The 20,557-nt window shown below is 60.5% G+C and overlaps 1 protein-coding gene across 1 annotated transcript; it reads right to left on the bottom strand.

Annotated features, from left to right (window-relative positions):
- Window positions 1-10,828: 10,828 nt before the first annotated feature.
- LOC113962969 (kinesin-like protein KIF3C) lies at window positions 10,829-19,999 on the bottom strand. The gene is made up of 8 exons (XM_027673757.1): window positions 19,852-19,999; window positions 19,596-19,718; window positions 19,356-19,474; window positions 17,599-17,715; window positions 17,304-17,412; window positions 16,535-16,710; window positions 15,526-15,644; window positions 10,829-10,840 (listed from the first exon to the last, which is right to left on the bottom strand). The coding sequence occupies exons 1-7, from the start codon at window positions 19,948-19,950 to the stop codon at window positions 15,527-15,529; spliced, it is 861 nt and encodes a 286-aa protein (XP_027529558.1). The 5' UTR covers window positions 19,951-19,999; the 3' UTR covers window positions 10,829-10,840; window position 15,526.
- Between the last annotated feature and the right edge of the window lie 558 nt (window positions 20,000-20,557).

Consider the following 20,557-nt stretch of genomic DNA (forward strand, 5'->3'; position numbering starts at 1 on the left):
GGGCACACAAACCCAGCCTGGGGCACACAAACCCAGCCTGGGGCACAGGAGGGTCCACATAAAGGGCAGGGGTTTCCCCCTTCCCACACGAAAAGCTGGGTGAGACCCAGAACCCACCACAGCCAACAAATGCTGGTTGTGCCACTTCTCTCACACACCAGGCAAGAGCTGCTGGGGCACAATGAGCAGGTTCACTCACAGCCCCCTCTGGTGCAGGGGGTGCAAAAGGGTGATCTTTAGGGTCCCTTCCAAGCCCTTCTGGGATTCCATATCCAGGAAACCCCACTGGTTTTTGTGCTCCACCATCCTCACTTCGAAAAGCCTTGCCCAGAAATTTGCCCTGGGAGGGTGGGGAGGCCCTGGCACAGGTTGCCCAGAGAAGCTGTGGCTGCCCCTGGATCCCTGGGAGTGTCCCAGGCCAGGTTGGACAGGGCTTGGAGCAACCTGGGCTGGTGGGAGGTGTCCCTGCCCATGGCAGGGGGTGGAACGGGATGATCCTTAAGGTCTCTTCCAACCCAACCCAGTGTGTGGCTCCATGAAACAGAGAACAGAATCTGAGGTCCTTCCCCTCTCCTGGAGCACAGCACAAGGAGCACAGCTGCCCAAACCTCTGGCTGGGATCCTGCTGGGAGTGGCACTGGGGATTCCCCTCCTGGCACAGCCTCTCTCCTCTTCCTGCCGGGCTCTCCCAGCCCTGCCCCACCCTGCTCTGCAGCAGGGAAACAACACTCCAGCATTTTTCCAGCTGGTGCCTCAGGACAGAGGGGGGATCCACTGCCCTCCAGCCAAGAGCCAGGCAGCTTTGGAAATCAGGGGTGCTGCTGATAACAACCAAATGAACCCCACCCCAGCCCAGCACTGACACCAGCTCCACAAACACCCCTCACCCAGCTCCACACAGAGCAAACACACCTTCACTCCCACAGCTGCAACCTGGGGAATTCTGGTGCCTTTAACAGGTTAAAATTCCCAGCGGGAACCCTTGGAAACCAGCGTTCGAAACGGCAGGGCAATAATTGGATTATTGTGACTGGAAGTAGGATTTTGTAGTCTGCTGGTTTGCCCCAGCCATTAAAGGGGATTATTACACTTCCAACCCCATGCATTCCAAATTCTGCTTCCACATTTTGAGCCTCCATGTGTCTGTCACAGACGTCCAAGGTGAGCTTAAAGCAACTTTGAGCCCACTAGAAGTCTCAGGACCTAGAAGTGCCAGCACAGGAATCCCAAAGAAACAACTCAAAAAAAAATGCAGGAAAAACAGATCCAAGGGCTGTGGCTGCTCCGAGATGTGCAGGAGTGAGGAGTGAAGGAACTGCAGCTCTCTGTTAGCACGTGATGGGGTTCCTGCCAGCTTGGGCTCAGTCCTGTGCAGCCACGAGTCCCTTTCCCTGGAATTGCTGCCAAGGTGTCTCCCTGGCCAGCAGACACGTCGCTGGGCCACGTGGTTTGGTCCCCGGGGCAGTGGCCACCAACTGCCCTTCCCTGTCCTGCAGAAACCTCTGCAAAAGCACTTAACAGACAGCACAGACAGACCCACATCCCCCCTGCACACAGGTCCTGTGCCTGGACACAGACCCAGGACAGGGAAGGAGCTGTGATAACACTCAGGGGGTTAAAACAACAACAAAAAAAAGCACCATCAAAAAATCCAACATGGCAACAAACAATCCCTTCCAGAATAAAAAAAACCAGGAAGCCTCTACCAGGCTTCAGCCACCAGCTCATGCCACGGGCTGGGATTAATCATTTAATCTTCTGCAGCACCACCTCGTCCAACACCTCGCTGAGGAGTGACAGGCCCATCCCCAGGTTCTCCAGGAAGAACCTGCTGTGCTCCACCTCAGCCTCCAGACTGTTCCCATGGAGCAATCAGGAAGGACATTGACCCTGAGGAGGCCCCGGAGGTGCTGCCAGGGCTGGAGCCCCTCTGCTCTGGAGCCAGGCTGGGAGAGCTGGGGGTGCTCAGCTGGGGAAGGGAAGGATCCAGGGAGACCTTGGAGCCCCTTCCAGAGCCTAAAGGGGCTCCAGGAGAGCTGGAGAGGGACTGGGGACAAGGCATGGAGGGACAGGACACAGGGAATGGATCCCACTGCCTCCCAGGGCAGGGAGAGATGGGAAATTGGGAAGGGATTCCTGGCTGGGAGGGTGGGGAGGCCCTGGCACAGGTTGCCCAGAGAAGCTGTGGCTGCCCCTGGATCCCTGGAAGTGTCCAAGGCCAGGTTGGACAGGGCTTGGAGCAACCTGGGATAGTGGAAGGTGTCCCTGCCCATGGCAGGGGGTGGGACTGGATGAGCTTTAAGGTCCCTTCCCACCCAATCCATTCTGGGATCCTAAAGCCCAGGGCTGCAGCAGCTCCCCCTCACATCAAACATTCCATGTGCTGTTCCTGGCTGACCCTGCCCAGGAGCATTCCCAGAGCCCATCCCCTGCCTGCACTCCCAGCCCTGGCTCTGGCACTGGCAGCCCTGCAGCAGGAAACCCTTTTGTCGGGTCACACACGGGGACTTCCCGTGCAAAACAAACAACAAACGTCTTCCGTGTTGGGCCCCGGCAGCGCCCACTTCCCTCCCTGCACGGCACAGCAGGGACAGGGAATACAGCAACGGTTTGGGCGGGAAGGGACTTAAAGCTCCTCCTGCTCCACCCCCTGCCACGGGCAGGGACACCTTCCACCAGCCCAGGGTGCTCCAAGCCCTGTCCAACCTGGCCTGGGACACTCCCAGGGATCCAGGGGCAGCCACAGCTTCTCTGGGAATTCAATCCCAGCCCCTCCCCACCCTCCCAGCCAACAATTCCTTCCCAATATCCCATCTCTCCCTGCCCTCTGGCAGTGGGAAGCCATTCCCTGTGTCCTGTCCCTCCATCCCTTGTCCCCAGTCCCTCTCCAGCTCTCCTGGAGCCCCTTTAGGCTCTGGAAGGGGCTCCAGGGTCTCCCTGGATCCTTCTCTTCCCCAGCTGAGCACCCCCAGCTCTCCCAGCCTGGCTCCAGAGCAGAGGGGCTCCAGCCCTGGCAGCATCTGCGGGGCCTCCTCTGGACTCTCTCCAGCAGCTCCACGTCCTTGTGCTGCTGTTGCCCAGGGCTGGAGGCAGCTCTGCAGGGGGGTCTCAGCTGAGGGGGCAGAGGGGCAGATCCCCCCCAGCCCTGCTGCCCATGCTGTGGGAATGCAGCAGGATAACACATCCCAAACCAGACTCAATCCAGTCCTAAGGAATCCTGGCTCTCCCTGGGTGAACAGGCTGCCCTCACAGAGCTCTGCTGAACTCTGGGCTGCCACAGCCACTGCCTGAGCTCAGCCCCAGCTGGGCACAGCACAGGCATCCCCCTGGCACAGGTCTGGCTGCAGGAACACCAGCTGAGCCTGGACACCAGTGTCAGGTCCAGCTCAAGAGCTGGCACAGGCTGGGCTGCCAGGGGCACCTGAAACCTGTGCCCTGCTCACCTCAGCTCCTGTGCTCTGTGCACCACCAGCTCCTCACCTCGTTCAAGGTGGGCTTTTGGAGCTGCAGGGACACCCAGCCCCTGTCCCAGCAGAGCCAGCAGTCCCCAGCCATCTGCAGCTGCACTTTGAGCCAGCCAGGAAATGAGAAAAGCCTTGTTTATCAACAGTGACTTCCTGCCCACACGGGGACCCTTCCCTGCCCTCAGCCCGCTCTGCTGCCCCACAGAACAGCCCCACACACCCCAGAACGAGATCCCACTGAACCCCCTCACCCACACCCCTCCCCAGGCCTTCCCAGAAGGCAGCAAGGCCACACTTCTGTGCTTTGCCTTGTTTCCAGCTGATACTGAGCTGCTCCAAGGGACCAAGCAAATTGAGGAAGAGATTACCTTGGGGTTCTCCCCTCCTCACATTCCCACCATCTCCCCAGCACTGCAGGACACTCACCCCGAGCTCCTGGCTGGGAAGACTGAACTGGCACGAGAACAGACCAGCACCAACAGTTAATTACAAAAAATAATGTTTTTTTACTGGTTTAGCTGCATTAACCACCTGCAAGCACCAGTGGGGAGGTGACAGCACAGGAGGAGGTGGAGGGGGGGACAGAACTGCACCAGAACATCCAGCTGGGATGGCCTGAGGCTTTTCCAACCTGGAGGATCCTGTGACAAGCAGGGCTCCAGGAAAACACAGAGCCCCAGGAAAATACAGAGCCCCAGGCCCTTCCCCTGCAGCCCTGGGACTTTTGGGGTCACCCCACCCCAAAAGAGCTCAGCCCCCACACAGGGGGGACACCTGGGCACAAACTGGGAGGTTTCCCAGGCCTGAAGACAGTTCCATGTCACCTTTCCAAAGCAGGAGCACGGGATACCTGGAAGCTGCCACATTTCTCAGCGTGGTTTTATAATTTTCCCTCTATTTTATAAATTCCCCAGGCAGCAGCAGAGAGCCCAGCCCAGGCAAGAACCAAAAGCCACGATTCCAACCCCAAAAAAACGCAGGGGAACTCATGGAATATTGGAGCTGGAGCTTGACCAGAGCAGTTTAACATTCCTGCTGAGCACACCAACAGGAACATCTGCCAGGGCTGAGGGTTTGGCAGGGATTTACTCATCTTTTTCCTGCTTTTGTCTGCCCCTGCCCTGACTGGAACCTGCAGGTCTGAGGCCTCAGTGCAGCCTAAAGACCTGTTTGAGCCCTTAAGTGGATTCTGGGAGAGATCAGAGGATGGACAGCAGAGCACAGGGGCTGGGAAAAGATCTGGTCCCACCTACACCCTCCGCTGGACATTCTTCCACTGCTCTTCCAAAACAAACAGGTACAAATTATACCCAAAAGCACACAGAGAGAAACACCAATGTGTTTGCCTGTGGGACAGCATCTTATTTCTCAAAATCTCCAACTGCATCCCACCTCCTGAAAGCAAGAGCAGCTATTCTGACGCCTCCCGAGCTGCAAACACAAGGTCCAAACGCGTTTATTTATTAAAATATCCCTTGCGAGTCTCAGCCGCAGGTTTCTATTTACATTTGCTTCCCAGCCAGACTTTTCAAGTCCTGTTCGAACAGATCCCTCTTCCAGGGAGGTTCGCAGAGCTCCGGCTCCTCCCCCTCTCCAGGAGGGGGCTTTACCCCCGCGGGGATCTCGGGGTGCGAGCGGGGCTCTCGCAGCTCAGCGTTTCAGCCCAGCTCCCGCAGTGGTTCCCTCTCTCATCCCTGTCCCGCTCCTCAACTTCCCTTTTCTCTTCTCCGCCCCGTAACGCGCCTGTCCCACACAGGGACTACCCCGAGTCCAGCCCGGAGACAGGACGGCAAAAAAAAAACACCGTCAGGCCGGGAAACTGGGCGATAAAAACTCTCCTTTCAGGGTCTGCGACTCCGCCTGACCTGGGGCGACTCCGCAGCTCCTGCAGCACGAGAGCCACCGACACGCTGCAAACATTGAAAAAAAACCACCCCTGTGCGTGTCACTTGTTCGCGGACGCGACTTAAACCCTCGCTCGCCACCGCAAATCCAGGCGGCAGTCCCTCCCCCACGGCGCTTCCCAGGGAAATTCCTGCCGGGAAGCATTAAGCAACTGGAGAACAGGTCAAAATAAAAAAAAAAAAACCTGCCTATGCAAGAGCGGGCAGCCGCGGCAGGGCCAGCCCGGCCCCAGGGGCAGGCCCCCGTCGCCCCGGAGGCCGCAGGCCGCGCCGCCACCCGCCCCTTCCCCCCCGAGCACCCGCCGGGAGCGCCCCGACCCGCCCCGCGGCCTCCGACCCGCCCCGCGGCCCCCCCCCCGCCCCGCGCACCGTCCGGGCGGCCTCTGCCCAGGTCCTGCCCTTCTTCCTGCGGCCCTTCTCCCTCATGTCGGACGCGGCGGGGCTCGGGGCGCTGCGGGGGTGTCGTTGCCGCCGGCGGGAGCGCGGCGGGGGCCGGGGCGGCCCCTTAAACGCGGGGAGCGCCGAGCGCGGCCCCTGCGCCCGCCAGCGCCGCCATGTTGGCTCGGGCTGCGCACGGGCCGCGGTCATGTGACCCCGCCCGCCGGCCCCGCCCACAGAGCGCGGGGGGCGGGGCCTCGGGGGAAGCCACGCCCACTCTCGTCACGCGGGTACCTCCCCCCCTCCCCCGCCACTTTGGCGCCTCGCCGAGGGGGGAACAAAGATGGCGGCGGCGCCTGAGGGGGAGCAAAGATGGCGGAGGGGGCTCCCCCCAGGGCGGCTCGCTCTCCGCGCCGTGGCGGCTCTGCGTCCTGCCCGACCGCGGCGGTCCGGGTGTCGCCGCCGCCACCGCCACCGCCTGCCCTCGCCCGCTGCCGCCAAGTGCCGCCAGCAGCCTCCGCTCCCTCCCTCCTCCGCGGCCGCCGCCGGTCCCCTCAGCCCCCGCCGCGCGCGCGCGCGGCGCCTGAGGGGCAAAGATGGCGCCGGCTCCCTCAGAGCTGCCGGCGCCCGCTCACAGCCACAGCCATAACTGCCCCCTCAGAGCCACAACTACCCCCTCAGAGCCATAATTGCCCCTCAGAGCCACAACTACCCCCTCAGAGCCGTAACTGCCCCCTCAGAGCCGTAACTGCCCCCTCACAGCCACAGCCGCCCCTCGCCGCCCGGTGCCCTCCACCTCCCCGGTGACACCAATGCCATCATCTCAAGGCTCAGAAATTGTAAATGATTCGCCCAGAGAGTCACGGGGAATGAGGGGGGTGAGTTGTGAAACAGCGTCTTGCCCTGTCAGTGAAAGAGGTGCCGTGGCCTCAAAGGAGGGACCTTGCACACAAAGGGCCACCTGGGCTGTTATTGCACAGTTCGGATCTTCCCTCACGCGTTGGCTCCTGCTGTGTCACCGGCTGTGTCTCTTGTCACAGGATGTAAATGTGGGTTTAAGTGTTGTTCAGAAGCTGGGGCCCGGGGCAGCAGGTCACATCTTGCTTGCCAAGGAATCCCGTGATGGACTTTGCCTAAAATTGAACAGGGGGCACAAACCCAAACGACCCCCAGAGCCCCCCGAGTGAATCCGTGCCGGCACAGAAACAAGTATTGCATAAGATTGCACCGGCTAAATAAATATGCATCAGGTAGGCGGCAGCTATATATTGCATAGGTGGGCTGATGAAAATACTACTGTATAAATGTGATTTTTTTTTTACTCCTTGGGGCGCTTCATTTGTGGAAACCTCCACCTTACGCCCTGTATGGAACAAGCAATGCCTCCTTTCCAAACCAGGCTCTGTGTCTGGTTTAGAGAGCTCCTAAAATCCTAAAACCTCCACTGTCCCCCCGTGCCCTGTGCCGGCTGATTCCCCCCCTTACATCAATCAACCCCTGCACAGCCCCTGCCTCAGTTTCCCCCAGGTCACCAAGCCCCTGCCAGAGGGCAGGTTTAGGTGGGATACTGGGAAGGAATTCTTGGCTGTGGCTGCCCCTGGATCCCTGGAAGTGTCCAAGGCCAGGTTGGACGGGGCTTGGAGCAACCTGGGCTGGTGCAAGGTGTCCCTGCCCATGGCAGGGGGTGGGACAGGATGAGCTTTAAGGTCCCTTCCCACCCAAAATAATCTGTCATTCTCACTCTGTGATTACCCATCCTGCTTTAGCATTAACTCCTCTTTAACAAATATGAATTATTTAAGCTTAAAGCAAACTGTAGCAACCTTGCTCCTGGTTTTTGCATACTGGGACAGTACTGGTGCAGCTCTAATAAGGTCAGCCCTTCCCTCCACCATCAGGGATGAACTGATCCCCTCACAACGAGCTGTGCTTCACTTCCTCCCATAGAGCTCCGAGAGATAAAATTAGATCAGAGAGCACGACCCGGAGAGCAGCTGGTGCCTGAGCCACTCACTCCAAAATATCCCTAATGAGCTGCAATTTCTGCTGCAGCCATTACACTGAGAGCTACAAAAATGATGAGTTTAGAGAGGATTGAGGGAATGTTGTGAAAATCATAGAATGACAGACTGGTTTGGGTGGGAAGGGACCTGAAAGCTCATCCAGTGCCACCCCCTGCCATGGGCAGGGACACCTTCCACCAGCCCAGGTTGCTCCAAGCCCCGTCCAACCTGGCCTTGGACACTTCCAGGGATCCAGGGGCAGCCACAGCTTCTCTGGGCAACCCGTGCCAGGGCCTCTCCACCCTCCCAGGGAAGGATTCCTTCTTAAAGAATTTCTTCCTGAGAAGGAAGTCCCTCGTGGGAGATTTTACCCGATCTCCACAACTTCAGCATCATCGTCTCACTGTCATTTATTACCCACATGTTCCTCCAGACCATCACAACCCTCTGCTGAGGGCACGTCCAGAGCCAGGTGTGGAGCAGAATGACTTCAGAGACTGCCAGGATCCGAGGTGACAGCGGGATGCTGCTCCAACACTCAGGGGTGAGTCATTCCCAGGAGCCCCGGGCTGGTGATCTCACCTGTCACACCAGGTGAATCACTCTGGGACAGGGTCTGGCCTTTCTCTCCTGCCCAGGAGATCTCAGACATGATAACACTGAGATCACTCTGCTCTGTTCCCAAAAAAGGATGCAGCCTCCGTTTCCCTTTCCCTGGGGAGTGATGCCCTGAGCCCCGGGTGGGACATTCCAGCAGAGGGGTCATTCCCTACAGCTGGATTCTGGGACCTGTCTGCAGGAGCTGCAGTTTTCCTGCCCACCCTCGGGGAGGAAGGGCAGCCTCCAGTGCTGGATTCCACGGGGGAGGGGGAAATCAATGGGCTGCTCTTCCCAGGAACAGTGTGACCAATCCCTCGGGTCTGGGATGGGCTGGAATCGTCTGGGATGGGCTGGAATCGCCGCTGCAGCGGGAACTTGGGGGCTGCCCAGCTCTGCTCATCACTCCTGGCTGAGCTCCATCTCCTGACAGCTCCCAGCAGGGTGCCACAGGCTCTTCCAAGCAGAAATCATTCCAGTGGACACCTAACATGTTAATCAGATAATAAACAATTTAGATATCAGGAGGGAATTCTTCCCTGGGAGGGTGGGGAGGTTGAATTCCCAGAGAAGCTGTGGCTGCCCCTGGATCCCTGGAAGTGTCCCAGGCCAGGTTGGACGGGGCTTGGAGCAACCTGGGCTGGGGGAAGGTGTCCCTGCCCATGGCAGGGGGTGGAATGGGATGGATTTTAAGGTCCCTGCCACCCAAACCATTCCATGGTTCTGTGAGTCTGTGATTTCCTGAGAAACATCCATCCTGGAGGCCTCCATTCAGTTTATTCCACCCAACATTTTAAAGCATTGCTGAGCCTGGAGTACTCCAAGATCTTCCCATCTGGGAGCTGTACCTGGGAGGAACAGTCCCCTCTTTTTCCCACACTCCCAAGGCTGATATTCCTGCAGGGGTGACTGACTCTCCACTGCCTCATCCTCCCCAAACCAGACTGTCTGGTCTGGCACCGCTGACAGGCTGGAGGGTGATCAGATCTCTGGGATGACTCCTCTGCTGCTGCTGCCACTTGGGAAAATATCACTGATAAAACTCATCCCGAGTTTTCATCGTGTTCATCCGAGGCTTAGTCTGAATCTCACCTTGGCAGAGCATTGACTGTCCTTTGCATGGAATCGTCAAATCATGGAATGGTTTGGGTGGGAAGGGACCTCAAAGCCCATCCAGTGCCACCCCCTGCCGTGGGCAGGGACACCTTCCACCAGCCCAGGTTGCTCCAAGCCCCATCCAACCTGGCCTTGGACACTTCCAGGGATCCAGGGGCAGCCACATCAGTGACGTGACTCCTCCTCATTAAAGACTGAAGTACAGCCTGAAGGAAAAATCAGCAGAGAAAAATGTGGGGAAAGGAGTAGAAGAAGCACCGGGGAGGAAAAGCTACAGCAGTAGAGGGGGAAGCCCACAGGGTGTCATCAGAGTGTCAGGGAACAGCAAAAAAAAACCCAAAATAAGCCCCCAAACCCTCTGTGCACCAAAGGCTTCCCACAGAGCTGCTGCCTCAGGAGCTGCACAGAGAATTCCCGGTGGCTGTGCTTCCCTTGGTGCTGAAATACTGAAACTCTACCCAGGAGTAAAAATGTTGGGCTCTTCTATAGCTTTTTATAACAAATAAATCCCCAAACACTTCACAAAGATGATAATAAGCTTTACTGCTGCTCTAGCAATGGAACCAATAGAGTCAGGGAATATCCTGAGCTGGAAGGGACCCCCAGGGATCATCCATCCAACCCCTGGCCCTGCACAGACACCCCAACAATCCCCCCTGTCCCTCAGCATTGTCCAAACCCTCCCTGAGCTCTGGCAGCTTTGGGGCCGTGCCCATTCCCTGGGGAGCCTGGGCAGTGCCCAACCACCCTTTGGGGGAGGAACCTTGTCCTGAGATCCCACCCAAACCAAGCCTCATCCCTCCTGGCCTTGAACACTTCCAGGGATCCAGGGGCAGCCGCAGCTTCTCTGGGCAACCTGGGCCAGTGCCTCAAGCATAAATTTTAGGTTTATGACAGAAAAAAATCCTATGAATTGTAGTAAGAAAGAAACCAAAGTTATTACAGTGAATTTACCCTAAATTTTCTAGGTTTCGATAGAACTGTCAGTAGATGAGACATAACCCTTCAAACCATATTTCTGTAACCTCAATATTCTCATAGAAATGGGGTTCAGTGCAATCCCACGGGCCTGCAGGGAAACAGAGCCCTTGGATCTGGGATGAGCCCCCCCCCTGGCTGCTGCATCCAGGGAATGTCCCCATCAGCAGAACCACAGCAGTGGTGACACGTGTGAGAAGCCCAAGGAGGAGCAAACACATCCACAGGCCCAGACCCCCCCGGGGATTCGCTGCCTTGCAAATTTTATGAACCTGGGCCATCAATATTCATGGCTGGAGGAGCAGAGGCCATCCAGGCACTCCTGCCCTGGGCCCTGAGGGATGGGGGGACACAAAGGCAGAGGATCCCCTGGGCCACCAACCCAGTGGGCAGCTGAGCTCTGCTCTGTCACTGTCCCCCTGAGTCCCCCTTTCCCCATTTTAAGGATATTCCTTATGTTTGTCCTGTTCCTCCTGTTCAGACACTCGGCCTCTTCTCTACAAGATCCCCAAACACCTCATGGCAGCTCCGGGGTTGCTTCACCAAACTCCCTTCGTGTGAGTTAAATCCGACCTGGCTGATTTGGGAACATCCAGCGTCCGTGAGAGACCTTTAATATTCCATTTTCTTGTTTCAGCCTCAGCCCCCTGTCACTGGCGTTTGTTGTTACTCACCTGATCACAAGTGACCTTTCCGAGGAGGACTGAGGCAAAACAAACCTCTGCGTGCTCGGAATCACGGAGACACGGAGTCGGTTGGGCTGGAAAACCCTCGGAGAGCACCGAGTCCAACTGTTCCCCAGCACTGCCAAGGCCACCACTCACCCCTGTCCCCAAGGGCCACCTCCACACGGCTTTGAAATCCCTCTGCCATGGACAACAGAGGAGCTGGGAGGGAGTTCAGCTGCCAGAGGGCAGGGATAGATGGGATATTGGGAAGGAATCCTTCCCTGGGAGGGTGGGGAGGCCCTGGCACAGGTTGCCCAGAGAAGCTGTGGCTGCCCCTGGATCCCTGGGAATGTCCAAGGTGGGTTGGACGGGGCTTGGAGCAACCTGGGCTGGTGGGAGGTGTCCCTGCCCATGGCAGGGGTGGGACTGGATGGGCTTTAAGGTCCCTCCCTCCCCAACCAATTCCGTGCCTTTGCAGTGGTTTTTTTGTTAGAGCTGCTTTAATCCCCGAGCCGTGGGAATTTCCCCATTTCCAATGGCACGGGAAAAACGCAGCAGCCCTTGGGATATGACCAGGCTCTTCCCCACTCCTGAGACAGCGAGGCTGCCCAAACTCCCGCTCCATCAGCAGCCTGGATTCACTGCGGTGTCCACGGCTCCTTCCTTCCTCTCTTCGTGGGCTGTCACTGCCCCGGTTCAATCTCAATTTTTACCCCCAGGCTCTTCCCTCCTTCCTCACACTGTGATCTGGGCAGGGCTCCTGGCGAGCCCCCCTGTGCCAACACCCCCTGTGCCAACACCCCCCTGTGCCACCCCCAGGCTGTGTCCCTGTGACAAACCAGGCTGTGCCGGGGCCGTTCCCGGCGCCCTCATCACCGAGCTGGAATTAGTTTGGTTTAGGACAAACCCTCCATCTCACGGGACAGCAGCGGGTGGAGGGATCCCGGCAGACAGGTGTCCGTGCCCTCATCCCAACTCCTCACCCCGAGGATGATCCCAAACCCACCCCGAGCAGGGCAGAGGGTGCGGGGCTGTGCCGAGGCGGTGCCGGCGCTGGGAGGAAGGAGGCGGCGCACGCCCTGGCCATGATGCTCATTCCTTTATTGTGTCGGTGCCGTTTTTGGGAGGGCGCGGGGCGCTCCCGGGGCGCTCCCAGCGCGGGGTCGAAGCTACGTTACAGCACAGGGAGGAGGGTCCGTCCCGGCCGGAGCGGGGGCACGGACACCTCTCTCCATACAGTATGTATAATATATATATATTTATAATATGTCCTGTATATTCCTATGTATAGTGACAAGGATGGGCCACCAGACAGTGAACTTTTGATTTCTAAATAAATCACCAGAGCAACAGGCACGAAAATTTGGTCCTAATCGAGGCCCTCACCTTGTCCATGAACCCGGAACGGACCCGCACCCACCCCCGCGCGGAAAAACCTCCAAACCTGGAACCCAAAGGAACAGTTCAACAACAACAGAAGGAAGCCCCAGCCCAGCCCCGTCCCCCCGGGGGTTTCGCCCCGTGCAGCCCCTCACACTGACGGTCCCAGACCCCGGGAACACCCCACACACACCCGGCACACACTCGGCGGGACACACACGGACACCGACGGACGCCACGAACACACCCCGGGGCGCGGGGAACCCGCTCAGCCCCAGGACTGCTCCCAGCCCGGCCCTTCGCGGGCTCTGCTGGCCGGGGGGGGCTCGGCGGGGCCGGAGCGAGGGCTCGGGAGGCTCCCGGACCCCGCGGGACGAGCGGCACTGGGATGCTGGAAGTGGCTCATCCCGTCCCCTGCTCTGGGAGCTCCCGCACCCGTCCCGTGCTCTGCTGGAGGGGCTTCCACGTGGATCCCACCGTGACCACCCACAGCCCCCACCCTGGCCCGGGGGCGAGGGCACCGTCAGCGCTGTGTCCCACACCTGAGCCACAGAGAACGGAGGCAAGAGACGGTCACTGGCTCAACCCCTCGGGGCTCCACGAGCTGCTGATCCGCCCAAGGTGAACTGGGACCAGTGGAAAACAAGGAAGGGAGGAAAAATCCATTCCCACAGGCCCCCCCAGCTTCTCCCCGTTCTGAGGTTGTGCTTCCCGACCCCGAATCCCAGACGCTTTCCTGGAAACTAAACAAAGAGCTCCATCTCTCCCATCCACCGTGTTCTACAGGATCATGGAATCCCAGACTGGTTTGGGTGGGAAGGGACCTTAAAGCTCCCCCAGTGCCACCCCCTGCCATGGACAGGGACACCTTCCACTAGCCCAGGTTGCTCCCAGCCCCCTCCAACCTGGCCTTGGACACTTCCAGGGCTGGGGATGGTTTCACGGGGCCAGCTTGCTGCAGGGGATGCCCACGGACACCCCTGGCTGCTGGGGGTCCCTGTGCACACAGACCCACCCCACGCCGTGGTGGGGACCCTCTCTCACTCCTCAAACACCTTCCCCTGCACCCTCCTCCCCAGGCTGAGCTCAGGAGGGAGGGAGCTCAGTCCCGGGAGCACCTGCAGCTCCCAGCTGGATTCCCAGCCAGGTGCTGGGAGGGCGGAGAAGGGGACGAAGGTTTTGGAGGGGCAGAAGGTGTTATGGGGGACAGGTGGAGAGGGGAAGGTGGAGCCAGAGGGCAACGATCGGGAGCTTGAGGCAGGACAACGTTAGAAGGGGCGGGGAGAAGACACCCCGTGGCAGAGCAGGGATGAGTGCAGGAGGATTCCCCCGGCCCGGCTGCACCCACGGGACACGGCTGGGGGGACCTGCCCAGCTCTGAGCTCAGCACAGCTGCTGCTCCTGCCCCTGCTGTTCCTGCTCCTGCTGTTCCTGCCCCTGCTGCTCCTGCTCCATGCCTGTGCCTCTCTCCCTCACCCCATCCTGTGTGCAGGACCATCGGGGCGAGCAGTGACCAGTCCAACAGCGGGAGAGCAGAACAGGCTGCCCAGGGAGCTTCTGGAGTCTCCTTCCCTGGGGACACTCCAAAGCTGGACACAGTCCTGGGTAATGTGCTCCAGGGGACTGGATGAGCTCCAGGGGTCCCTTCCAATCTCAACCATCCTGTGAGGGAATTCTCTTTGTTTCCAGGAGACATTCCCTCCCTGCGATCTTCTCCAACCTGCCCTCCTGGGGACTCCCTGTGCCCGGGGACTCCCTTTGCCAATCCACACCCTCCCAGGTGAGCCAGGGTCACTCCCTTATCCATGAGAATCCATGTCACACAAACAGATCTCCTCACCTCCCCCATGCCAGGGAAAGCACAGCTGCTGGCCTGGCACTGCCAGGAAGGGTCTTCACCAAGGTCCCGCCTTCCCTCCCTCCAGAAGCCACGTCCCGCAGGAACACCGAGGGGATGGGATTCACATCCCCAGCAGACCCCCCTTCCCCATCACCCCTTTCACACCCATCCCTCCCACACCTGCTTGGAAATCTCCCCCAGCTCAGGAGTGACCTCCCTGTGGCATTTCCCAGCCCGGAGGGGAGCAATGACCTCCCTCCTCTGGGCGTCACCGCCTTGGCCCACGTTCCTCTGCTGCCTTCAGCTGCAGGATGGAGCCACTCTCATCCCACACCTCTGTTTCCCACAGGCAGCGCCGCTCCCCACGCTGCCCGGCTTTGGGATGGGCGGATGGAAGGGGCTGGAATGTTCCACCTCTTGTTGTTGCTGTCAGGAGTCCCAGCCCGGGGATGGGAGATGGTGTCAGGCACCTCGACGGGCCGGGGCTGTCTCCAGAGTGTCTCCAGAGCGTCTCCAGAGCGTGGCACAGGTGGACAAAGCCCTTGGCTTCGGTTGACTTTGGTGACTCCGTGATCCCTGTGGATGGAGCTGGTGCTCCTGGAGTGACAGCCGTGCCCGTGTCCGTGAGATGTCCCTGCTGCCACCAGCATCAGGCTGGGGAGTCCCACGGGGGGACTCTGACAAGGTGCTGCCGCCACCGAGTCTCCAAACCCGCGCAGGAATCTGCAAATTCCCCGGGATCCAGCACAGCAAAGGCAGCACCAGAGTCCAGGGTGGCCAAAGCCCCCGCAGAGGGTCCCGTGCCCCTCCTGGCTGGTGAGCGTGTCCTGGCCGTGCCCAGCCCTGTGCCAGGGCGGCGTGGGCAGGGCTGGGAGCCGGGCAAACCTGGGGGGCTCAGCACAGTGCCCAGGGCCAGCCCCGCACGTCCAACAGTCCGAGCGCGTCTCCTGCCTCCGCCATCAACCACTCCATAAATAAATAGGTTAAATAAATAAAGTGACAGATCCGGGCCGGGGAGGGGCACGGGGAGGGAGGGGGGGAGGGAGGGAGGGAGGGAGGGAAGGAAGGAGGGGCGGGTCCCCCGCCGGGCCGTTCGTGTCTCACAAACACACGCACACAAAGCAGCTGCAGACAAGGACGAGCGGGGCCCTCCCTCGGCCCCCCTGGGGCTCAGTCCGGACCGGGGGCTCTGGGGACGTCACTCCTGAGCTGGCATCTGAGCTGGCATCTGAGCTGGCATCGCGGCGGCACAGGCGGCGCCCGAGGTGAGGGACACGTGGGTGGTGGAGGAGGGCAGCGACCGCGGCGTCTGGCACCTGGGGGACAGAGAGGAGCCCTGCTTGGCTCTGCTGGCCCTGCCCTGCCTCCCGCTGGGACACACATGGACACACTGCCCTTCTCTGCTGGCCCTGCCCCTGCCTCCCACTGGCCCCAAAATCCCTCAAATCCGGCTGTTTTCTCCGTCGTTTGCAGGCAGCACCCTGTGCTGGGCAGGGCAGGACCTTGTGAGGGGGATATATGAGTATCATGGAATCATGGAATGGTTTGGGTGGGAAGGGACCTCAGAGCTCATCTCACCCCCTGCCATGGGCAGGGACACCTTCCACTAGCCCAGGTTGCTCCAAGCCCTGTCCAGCCTGGCCTGGGACACTTCCAGGGATCCAGGGGCAGCCACAGCTTCTCTGGGCAACCTGTGCCAGGGCCTCCCCACGGTCACAGCCAACAATCCCCTCCCAATCTCCCATCTCTCCCTGCCCTCTGGCAGTGGGAAGCCATTCCCTGTGTCCTGTCCCTCCATCCCTTGTCCCCAGTCCCTCTCCAGCTCTCCTGGAGCCCCTTTAGGCTCTGGAAGGGGCTCCAAGGTCTCCCTGGATCCTTCCCTTCCCCAGCTGAGCACCCCCAGCTCTCCCAGCCTGGCTCCAGAGCAGAGGGGCTCCAGCCCTGGCAGCATCTGCGGGGCCTCCTCTGGACTCTCTCCAGCAGCTCCACGTCCCTCCTGCACTGAGCTGTGCACGATGACAACTCGATGTGATCCACACTTTAAACTCCGATCCCACCCAGCGACTCGGGGCCGGTTTCAGCCCCCAAAGGAACAGAGGATTTGCAGCCCTGCCACGACTCCTCCGCCTGCCCCAAGGCCCCCCCTTTGTCCCCGGGGAGCCTCCTGGCCGTGCCCTGCAGCCCCCCGTGCCCCGCAGCCCCTCACCAGGAGCGAGACTTGCGCAGGCGGGAGGCCGCCGGCCGCTCCAGGAGGCTGTCCAGGCGCATCAGCCGCTCCAGGTGCAGCGCCCGCGGGTCCTGCTCCGCCGTGTCCCCGCTCCGCTCGAACTCGAAGATGGCCGGGGGGGACAGGTCCAGCTCCAGGAACATGATGTTCTCAGCCTGCAGGGGACAGGGGAACCGGCACAGGAGTCACCGCGTGGCAGAACCGGCCCCGGCTCCGGCGAGCCCCGCTCTGGCTGCTGCGGCACAGGAGAGCGCCACACCAGCCTATGGCTCTGCTGGGGCTCTCCTGGCCTATCCCAGGGCTCTCCTGGCCTATCCCGGGGCTCTCCTGGCCCAGCTCCCAGCAGGTCCTTCCCAACGGCAGGAGCTGCCGGAGCCAGGGCCAGCAGCTCCGGGAGCGGCTGAGAGCAGGGATATGCCAGGGATAAAGCTGGGAGCTTGAGTTGACGTATCCCAGGTCATTGCGAGCTTGTTTACTCCATCTTCTGTCACAGTGTTTGTCTGTCCATCCATCCATCCGTCCATCCATCCATCCAAGCATCCATCCACCCACCCATCCACCTCTACTTATCCTTCCATCCAACCACCCATCCATCCATCCACCCATCTATCCAGCCACCCATCCATCAGCCCACCTCAACCCACCCACCCACCTCCATATCCATCCATCCACTCATCCACCCACCCACCCATCCCATCTATCCGTGGACCCCGTGCCCCCTGGCCCACCCCAGTGCCCCGTCACACACCCGGAAGCGGGGGTGGGATCTCATGGCCATGGCCACCCGGGCGTACTGGCTGATGGGTCTCTTGTAGCCCACGGCGGAGGTCGGGCGCCTCTTCATCTGGGAGCTGTTCCTGGAGCAGGGACAGAGGGAGAACCCGCGTCAGGGAACACGAACCGACCGCAGCCCTGTCCCGGCGGGGACCGAGGGGGCTCGTGGCCCTTCCCGCTGGGGCTTGGCTGGGAGGGGATTTCCACACATGGCCCCCAGCCCTGGGGACATGGGTGCCCACTGGGCCAGGGCTGGGCCAGGGACGTACCCTCCGGTGGGCACCAGAGGCTGGAACTTCCACTGGTCCTCGTCGCCGTCGAAGTAGAGGCGGTTCATGATCTTGTTCTTCTCCTCGGGAGGGATGAAGTTCTCGATGATCAAGTACCTGAGCCAGGGACCGGATGAGAGGGACGAGAGGGAGGGACGGGGGAAAGGAGGAGGAGGAGAGGAAGGAGTTAATGTGACAGGAGACAGAAAACAGCTCGGAAAGGGAGAGGAAAGGGATGGCAGGAAGAGAGGGAGACAGCGCAGCAGCGAGAGGAAACATCCAGAGGATGAAAATGGGATGGGAGTGGAGAGGTTGAAGGAATAGATGCAGCCACGGAGAGGGGAGAGGCAGGAGAGGAAGGGTGACAGTCATCAGAGAAGAGCCAGGACTCCTGGGAGCTCTGGGGCTCCAGGCAGGATCAGGAGCACCCCCCTCCTCTCCTCCCGTCTGCTCTGCTGGCTGCCTGACCCCAAAATCAAGGGCAGCTCAACGATTCCAAATGGACCCCGAAGGGAATCTTTTTTCCCATGTTTTTTGGGGCAAATCGAGCAGCTGCCAAAAACTGTTCCCAGTCGAGGAGGTGCTTCTCCCAAATGCAGCTTCTCCACAGCCGCGGGTTGGGAGGGAAAAGGGGAAAATCGGAGATGGAATTCTGTTTCTAGTAAAACTGTTTTCCCCTGAAAACGCTGGAGTGCTTGTAAATGTCTGGGGGGGTTAAAGCACTGAAAGAGACGAGTGTTTGAAGTGAGAACAAACCCCCGGGGGCGGTGGAGCAGCAGCTGCTGCTGTGGGAGGCTCCCGGAAGGCAAACGCTGCCTGGCTGGGCCGCTGCCCCGGGAGCTCCCACAGGGCCGGGCTCACCCCGAGTCCCCCCGGAGCCACTCGCCCTCCCAGGATGGCACTGGGGCCACAGCAGGTCTCCAGACACCCTCAGCCCCCCCTCAGTCACCTCTGCCACCCCCCGGGTTCACCCCCAGCCGGTGCCGCTGCTGCGCTGGAGTTTCTGCTGGAATGTTTCTGCTGGAATATTTTCTGCTTTTCCCCTTTCTCAGCAACTTTGGGACACCCCGAGTGCTGCTGGCCCAGCGCTCAGGGTTCCAACACCTTCTGCTACAGCCAGCAAAGGTGGGAAGGGCTCAGCTGCCCCTGTCAGTGGGGGATTGCTCCCTCCAGCTCTGCACCCACCCTGAGCCCCCCAGCCCTGCTGTGAGCACCCCAACTCTGATCTGAGCCCCCCAGCCCTGCTGTGAGCACCCCAACTCTGATTTGAGCACCCCAGATCTGCTGTGAGCACCCCAACTCTGACCTGAGCCCCCCAGCCCTGCTCTGAGCCCCCCAGCCCTGCTGTGAGCACCCCAACTCTGCACTGGAAACCCCAACTCTGCACTGGAAACCCCATCTCTGCCCTGAGCACTCCAGTTCTGCCCAGCACACCCTGATTCTGTCCAGCACACCCCAGCTCTGTCCTGCACACCCCAATTCTGCCCAGCACACCCCAGCTATGCTCTGTGCATCCTAACTCTGCTCTGAGAACCCCAGGCCTGGCCTGTGCCCCCCAGCTCTGCTTTGTGCACCCAGATCTTCCCTGCACACCCCAATTCTGCCTGGCACACCCCAGCTCTGTCCTGCACACCCCAATTCTGCCTGGCACACCCCACTTCAGCCCAGCACACCCCAATTCTGCCTGGCACACCCCACTTCAGCCCGGCACACCCCGGGCTCAGGTGGTGCCCCACAACCACCTCACAACCACCTACTTGAGCTTCAGCTCCCTGGTCTGCTCGTTCTGGGCCTCCTCCAGGTCCTGGCGCACTCGGATGTACTCGTCGTGCTGGTCCTGGATCTCGGCCTTCACGGCCTGCAGCTTGGCATAGAGCTGGGGGGGACACAGCACCCACAGCACCCTCAGCACCCTCAGCCCCACACTCAGGGCTGCGGCGAGCCCTGGGGAGGGACGTCCTTGTCCTTGTCCCCGTCCCCGCCCGCCACACTCTCACCTTCTTCAGCTTCTTGGTTTTGATCTCCACCTCCTGCTGCAGGGAGGTGAAGGTCTCCCGCAGCTCCATGGTCTCCTCGTCCCTCAGCAGCACCTCCTGCTGCATCTCCCGCTCCCGGCGTTTCTGCGGCACAGGGGACGCGGTCGGAGCCGGGAGGGGACACCCCTCCTGGCCCCCCTGACCCCCGAGTGACCCCTGTCACCCCTGAGTGACCCCTGTCACCCCCGAGTGACCCCTGTCACCCCCCAGCCGGTACCTGCTCGGCGATCTCCTGCCGCCGCAGCTCCAGCATCTTCTGCTGCTCGTTGGTGTGGTCCACGATGGTCCTGCCCCCGATGAGCAGCTTGCTCTCCATCGCCTGGGGAGGGGGCAGAGAGGGGGGGCAGAGCGTGTTGTCACCCTCCCCACCCCGCAGGGTTTGCCCCCGGCCACGCTCACCGGGAGGTCACTCCCATGCCTGGTCCCTGTCCTCATCCCTGCTCTTGGAAAGGCTGGAGGTCTTCGTGTGGCCCAGCTGATGGGGAAGGGGCTGTGCACGATTAGATTGGATATTGGGAACAATTCCTCCATGGAATGTCCGGCCCTGGCACAGCTGCCCAGGGCAGGGGGGAGTCCCCACCCCTGGAGGGATTTAAAGGGAGCGTGGATGTGGCGCTCGGGTCAGTGGTGGCCTTGGTGTGCTGGGGGATGGTTGGACTCCACGGTCTCGGAGGGGTTTTCCCACCTAAATAATTCCATGATCCTACAGACACCCACCAGCCCGGGGCTGGTTCGGCTCCATGGGCAGGGCTGGGGGGTTCTGGGGGTGTGGGTGACGTGACCCCTCCGCTGGATCCCAGCCCGGCCCACCCCAGTCTCACTTCCTTCCACACAGCTGCCAACCCACGGGATTCCATGGATGGGCAGCAGCTCCGGCAGCGGGGCCCGGCCTCCACCCCCTCCTTCCACCAGCTGTGACACAC

Source organism: Neopelma chrysocephalum, unplaced genomic scaffold (assembly GCF_003984885.1).
Source record: "Neopelma chrysocephalum unplaced genomic scaffold, ASM398488v2 Primary Assembly neopelma1_186452, whole genome shotgun sequence".
Lineage (NCBI taxonomy): Eukaryota > Metazoa > Chordata > Aves > Passeriformes > Pipridae > Neopelma > Neopelma chrysocephalum.

What these genes read in the sequence shown, in the direction of transcription:
- LOC113962969 (XM_027673757.1), bottom strand. Translation starts at nt 19,950, where the DNA reads ATGGAGAGCAAGCTGCTCATCGGGGGCAGGACCATCGTGGACCACACC. An exon ending in AAACCAAGAAGCTGAAGAAG is followed by an intron (nt 19,475 to 19,595) that starts GTGAGAGTGTGG and finishes TGTCCCCCCCAG; the next exon opens with CTCTATGCCAAGCTGCAGGC. An exon ending in ACCAGGGAGCTGAAGCTCAA is followed by an intron (nt 17,716 to 19,355) that starts GTAGGTGGTTGT and finishes TCCCTGGCTCAG; the next exon opens with GTACTTGATCATCGAGAACT.